General features: G+C 48.3%; 1 protein-coding gene across 1 annotated transcript in view; it reads right to left on the bottom strand.

The window, feature by feature from the left end:
* Positions 1-704: 704 nt before the first annotated feature.
* LOC8041111 (dehydrogenase/reductase SDR family member 7) overlaps positions 705-6,490 on the bottom strand; it is a 49,207-nt gene continuing 43,421 nt past the window's right edge. The window contains exon 7 of the mRNA XM_029973244.3: positions 705-1,045. Coding sequence (XP_029829104.1) covers positions 988-1,045 — 58 coding nt within the window. The 3' untranslated portion in view covers positions 705-987. The remainder of the gene's footprint in view (positions 1,046-6,490) is intronic.

The raw sequence follows: 6,490 nt of genomic DNA, 5'->3' as shown, positions 1-6,490 counted from the left end.
TTAAAAAAAAGTGAAAGCCGTTTACAACTCCCTGTAGCGCCAAATTAGAGCGCAGCTCTTGAGGAGGAGGAGAGAAGGGTAATGGGGGTCAAGTGTGACCTGGGGGGGTCACGTGACGATGCCGATGATGTCATCAGTGACGTCACTGATGACGTCATTAGTGACGATGACGATGTGGATACCGACGTTATCAGCGATGATGACGATGCGAATGTCGGTGACGTCATCAGTGACGTCGCTGATGACGTCATCAGTGATGATGACGATGTGGATGCCGGTCACGTCATCAGTGGCGTAACTGATGACGTCATCAGTGATGATGACGATGACTATGCGGATGCCGGTGACGTCATCAGTGACGATGACGTCATCGGGGGGGTGGTCACGTGACCTCAGGGGAGTCCCGTGACTTGGGGGGGGTCACGTGACCTCGGGGGGCTCGCGCGGTGCATTATGGGACATTTCCCATAACGCACCGCGCGGTTACGCCGACGGCGACGCCGCTCAACCCGTAAACGGGCGCCTAAGAGCTGCGCTCTAAAAATTAATCCAAAACCCGTGCCACGCCTCATAACCAAAAATTGCATATCAATGAAGAATATTGATTCGTGAGTCATTGAGAAATAATGAATTGGGAAGTCCATCACTCCAGAACTTACCATATCTCAATCTTGGTCGCGATGGTATCAGATACCACAACAAAGTAAATGTCGATAGTACTTTATTTCGGGTACGACGTTCAAAGCAATGATTGCGACAACAGCATTATTTGTATTCTTAAGCGCTCTCTTGCGCCGTTTACACACATATAATAATTCCGAAAAAAATACATTTGCAAAAATATTCAAAACCGCTTTGACTGAATCAAGCCGCAAGCTATGTCGTTTCTTTTGCCTTTCCGATGGAGGCTGGCATAATTTCATGAAAGGAAGCCGGGTTTAGAAAAATATTTCACATTTTAAAGATGACATTAATTTGTCTAACGTTCTAATTGTCGCGAAGCCTTGCGATGTGTTCTTTCTGGAAGATGGATGGCACAACATATCTGAAAAGAAAAATATAGTAATCAAACTAGGAAATACAAGAACAGGTAGACACACAAAAAAATGTAGATTAACTGAATGGTTCCATGATGGCTTCTTATGCCTTACTTCATAGTTTTGGAAGTTGATTGTGGACTCAGCTTGACTTCCTTTGTTAGGACAGTTTATCTCATGGACCAGATTACCTGATCTGAACTATTTTCGTCACATTATGGGAAAGTTTCCTTGGGGGAGAAATTTAAGCACCAGAGATGCACTGACGAGGTCAAGAGAGAGCCAATCATATTGCTCGTAGAACCTAATGAATAGACTGTTGCAATAAGAACAGCGCCACGACGGCAGGGAATTTTAGGAACCCTCGGTACAGATCCCGCGCTTTCTCATTGCGTCTCCACGACTGAAAGTGAGTTGCGGCAGTGTAGTGTATGTAGTGTAGTTAAATGTAAGATGAAGGAACGCCGATTCAGTTGTACGCCTTTTCATCGTCTTCTTCCTTTATCATCTCATTTCTGCTTCGTCTTTCTTTTCTTTAAACACTACATTTCCCCCGTTTTTTAAAGGAAATGCACATACTAAAACAACCAAAGCAGAAAAGAAGCATCTAAATAAACAAAGTTGTCGAGTCAACGAAAACCCGAGTGCCTATATGGCAATGTTCATGTCACATAACTTCCTAGTCTTTCCGGAGGTTTTCGTTGTCTGCAACTCCTGCGAAGAGGTTGGAGTTGAAGTTCTTGTCGGTGGGTGTCTGTACCATTTGACAATGATCTCGATTCCGGTCGGTTTCCCGCCGGGGAAAACTCGTGTGACTGGGGCGTGTTTGGTGGAGGATTCCACGAAGTGGCAGGTGACAGCCCGTTGTCTGTCCCCGAAGTAAGTCGTGGCAGGACTTCTTGTGGTAGTTTTGAGAGTTTGCTTGCATTCCACACCTTGTAATCGTCGAGCACGAATGCATTCGATCCTTGACGCTCCAGTATCTTGCGTGGCTTGGAGTATCTCAAACTCCCCTTGGCGTGATGACCTGGCAACTTCACGCGAACGAAATCGCCTGGCTGAAAAGCTGGCGTACGTGCGCCTCTCTTCTGGTCTACGTACTCTTGAGCAGCAAGCTGCTGTCTTCTAATTCGCTCTCTCAGCTCCGTCATTGCTCCGGTCGGTTCCGTGAAAAAGCTTTCTGATGGCCATCCGACGACATTCAGCTTGGTCCGCGGATGCCGATTGTGAAACAGGAATGCGGGCGACACACCCGTAGTTGAGTGTGGTGTTGCACGGTATACTCCGACATATTCGGTCAGTGTTTCTTCGAGGTTTCGTTGTTCAAGGAGAGCCAGCTGAATAAACCCCTTCAGCACTCGGTTAAATCTTTCAATCATACCATTTGACTGTGGGTAGTAAACGGATGAGAATGTATGTCGAATGCCACGTTCCCGTAAAAATTCTTCGAATTCTGCCGATGTAAATTGGCTTCCGTGGTCTGAGACGATTTCTGTCGGATATTCTTCACGGCTGAAAAGCGTCCGCAGGAATGCAGTCACTGTTTCGCTGGTTACCGTGCTAGCCAAAACAATTTCAGGCCAGCGACTGTAATAGTCCATGACGGTGACCACGAAACGATGTCGTTGGGGTGCTTTTTCGATGGGACCAACGATATCGATGCCCAGCTTCTCCCAGGGACGTGCGGGAAGCGGTATTGGTTGTAGTGGAGCAGGAAAAGTCTTTGCAGACTTATCAGCTGTCTGGCAGGTCAGGCAACCACGAACAGCGTGTTCCGCTGCTGCATCCATGGCTGGCCACCAGTACCACTGCCTCAATCGTTGCTTGGTTCGGACGATTCCCAAGTGTGAATCATGAGCCAGGGCGATGATTTTAGTAGTCATTACAGTTGGAACTACGATTCTCTCGCCACGTAGGAGCATTCCATCGACCTCTGACAGCTCGGATCTCACTTGGTAGAAGGGTAACACTTCAGTAGTTACCTTGGTCTTAGATGGCCAGGTTGTAACGACGAAATGCTTGATTTTTTTAAGTACCGAGTCAGCGGCTGTAGCAGACTGCAGGTCGTTCTTCGAAATGGGTTGTTCAGTTATGACGGAGATAACTTCCTCTTCAATCAGGTCAGGAGACGCATCAGGTAATGGTAGTCGGGAAAGTGCATCTGCGATGACGTTGTCTTCGCCCTTCTTGTAGTGCACTACAAAGTTATAGTTGAGCAGACGTGCTGTCCATCGAGCGATTCTGAGCGGACGGTGACCCGTGCCTTGAGAGCTCAGTAGGGTGGTAAGTGCTTGGTGGTCTGTGCAGAGGGTGAATGGTCTTCCCCAGAGATACACGTGCCAATGCTCTAGTGCCCAAACGCATGCGAGGGCTTCCCGTTCCCCAACAGAGTATTTGCGCTCTGCCGGTGAAAGTGTTCTTGAAGCAAACGCAACGGTCTGCAGATCGGATCCGTTGGCCTGCTGGAGCACTGCGCCAATACCGTATCCGGACGCATCCGTTGTGACAAGAACTGGCAATCCTGGACTGAACATGGCAAGCGCGTTGCAGTTGGCAATCAGCAGCTTGATTCTATCGAAGCACCATTGTGCTGTGTTCGTCCAAACGAATGTCTTCTCGCCACGTAGAAGATCTCTTAGTGGTTCAACTTCATCCGAGTAGTTGCGAAGGAACCTTGCGTAATATCCCGCAAGTCCTAAAAAGGAGCGCAGGGAATGATGGTCCTTTGGTATAGGCGCATCTTGAATAGCTTGAACGTTTTCTTGTAGAGGAGTCACACCTTGAGAAGTGATAGTATGTCCTACGAATGTCAATTCTGTTACTCCGAAAACACACTTGTCGTTTAGCTTCAGGCCAGTGTCTGAGATGCGCTGCAGAACTTTTGCCAAGTTCTTTGCATGGTCCTCTGCGTCAGCACCAAAGATGATAATGTCGTCGAGATAGCAAAGGACACCCGAACATCCTACGAAAATGTCGTGCATCATCTTCTGGAAAGCTGAAGGTGCAGATGCCAAGCCAAAGCACACTCTCTTGTAGCGGTAGAGGCCTTCGTGTGTAATGAAAGCAGTTAGGTCACGGCTTTCAGGCGACAAAAGAACCTGGTGGTAAGCTGCTGTTAAGTCCAGCTTGGAGAATACCTTGGCTCCATCCAAGGCGTTGAGTAGCTCTTCCGTGTTTGGTAATGGAAAGCAGTCGACGACAATTGCTTTGTTGGGAGCACGAAGATCCACGCATAGTCGTAGCTTTCCGTCTTTTTTTCTTACAACAACAATGGGTGATACCCATTCAGATGCGGTGACTGGCTCGATAATGTCCATATCGAGTAAACGCAGAAGCTCTTTAGACACTTCTTCACGAATGGTAAGTGGCAGTCGACGGAGCTTTACTGCAACAGGAGGAACGTCTCTCTTCACCTTGACTAGATGCTCGTAACCTTTTGCCATGCCTATTCCTGGTGTGAACAGGTGAGCGTAGGTAGAGTCGATGATAGATTTCAAGTCCGTAGAGATCGGTGTAGAGGTCTCCATGCACTGCAGGGTAGATCCGTCAATGCGAAGTCGAAGTGCGGAAAGTCCGTCCAGTCCCAGCAATGTTGATCCTTGTGAGACGACGTAAAGCACAAGTGATGCTGAGGACCCTTTGTACGTGACTGTTGCCTCCAAACATCCAAGAAGCGGAATGCGCTGCCTTGAGTAATTTTGTAGTTGTACTGCAGCTGGTTGGAGTAGATGTTTGTCCGCAAATTTGCTCTGGTAGATTTCATGGGAGAGAATGGAAACTGCAGAACCAGTGTCAAGTAGGAACTTGACATCTTGTTGTTCTACTTGCATTGTCACATAGATTCCAGCTTTGTGCACTTCTCCAACTTCCAGCACTTTTGTAACTGGGTCACGTTCTTTTTCCTTTTCAAGAGAACTGAAGTCTTCATTAGTAGTGGTGAAAGAACTCACCACCTCCATTGTTGACGCCGTACCCCGACAAACAGAGCCCAGATGTCCTTGTTTTCTGCATTTGGTGCAAGTCTTGCTCCTTGCGGGACATGTAGCAGCATTTGCTAAGTGATCTGCTGATCCACAGCGGTAGCATGTTCTCTGCTGTCTGGCTGGTGCGTCAACGCCTGGCTGAATTTTGGACTTCGAGCTCTTTCCCTTGGTTTTTCGTAGTTTGTGGACGACCGCAGGCGGGTCAGTGGATGACTGTACTTCTTTCTTGGACTGTTCCACGCTGCGGGCCAAGTTCAAAGCCTTTTCGAGGGAAAGGGCAGAACCTTCTAGTAGGAGTCGTTCTCGAACGTGAGTCATCGAAGCTCCCTCTACCAGTTGATCACGTAGCGCTTCGTCCGATGCGGAGCCGAAGCTGCAGGTCTGCGAAAGTCCTCGTAATGCCGTGAGGAATTCGTCAATCGTTTCACCAGGAATTTGTGTACGCTGGCGAAACTTGCGGCGTTCTGTGATAACGTTGTACGTCGCTGCGTAGCGGGCCTCCAGAGTCGCGAGAGCATCTTGGTACACGTCAGTGGTAGTAGTAACACTTGACGTGGACGCGGTTGCGGTAGGAACTGTGCTAGGGGAAGCAGCAGAGACGTGAGGCAACGTGAAGAAGACTCGCTGTCCTTCCGTTCCTAAGGCATGTAGCAGCAGTGCCTTCTTTCGCTTCGGCGTAAGGGAAGACTCTTCGACGCAGTCAAGGTAGTTCTCGAACATTCGGCGCCATTGGTCCCACGGAACCGGGGGTCTTCCAGGCCGTTCAAGAAACGAAGGAAGCGGCGGCAGCGTTGCGTGACTCATTTCTAGGTCCACATAGTATGCGCTGCAAGATCAGTAAGTTGAAATCCACTTTACCTCGTCGCCAAATGTAGTGTATGTAGTGAAGTTGAATGTAAGATGAAGGAACGCCGATTCAGTTGTACGCCTTTTCATCGTCTTCTTCCTTTATCATCTCATTTCTGCTTCGTCTTTCTTTTCTTTAAACACTACAGGCAGCTACCTCCAGCAGCCATGGTTGTGATTATGAACCTAAACCAAAACGTACTTAAGTGGTTTCTGTGGTGTCAATGGTCGTTTTCACGATTTGTTTTCGTGAATATCAATTGCAAGGCATTGTGATTATCCATATAGGTTCGAGGCTTGTCGCGAAACAATAAAAACGAAGAGTAAAAGAGACGGATGAGCATCGCTACGCGCAAGGATACAAGTAGGGTACCCCGGTTTTCTTGACATTGCCCAAGTAAGACTTAAACATTAATGCATAGACGTTGCAACACCCATAGAGCATACATAAGCCACACTAATGAACCGCTAAGATCGCAAACAGCCCCGCTTGGCGTGGGCTTCGCTGTCAGAAGTGCTCCGGAATCGAGCGTCAGCGCTACCTGTTAAGTACTACATGAGGCGCCTCGCCCGAGGACTCCCATAATTTGTCGCGAAACAAGCGCAGGCTTTTGGGATATTTGC

This window comes from Ixodes scapularis, unplaced genomic scaffold (genome assembly GCF_016920785.2).
Source record: "Ixodes scapularis isolate PalLabHiFi unplaced genomic scaffold, ASM1692078v2 PGA_scaffold10__122_contigs__length_95168666, whole genome shotgun sequence".
In the NCBI taxonomy this organism is placed as follows: Eukaryota; Metazoa; Arthropoda; class Arachnida; order Ixodida; family Ixodidae; genus Ixodes; species Ixodes scapularis.
This window is presented reverse-complemented; position numbering and strand designations above follow the sequence as displayed.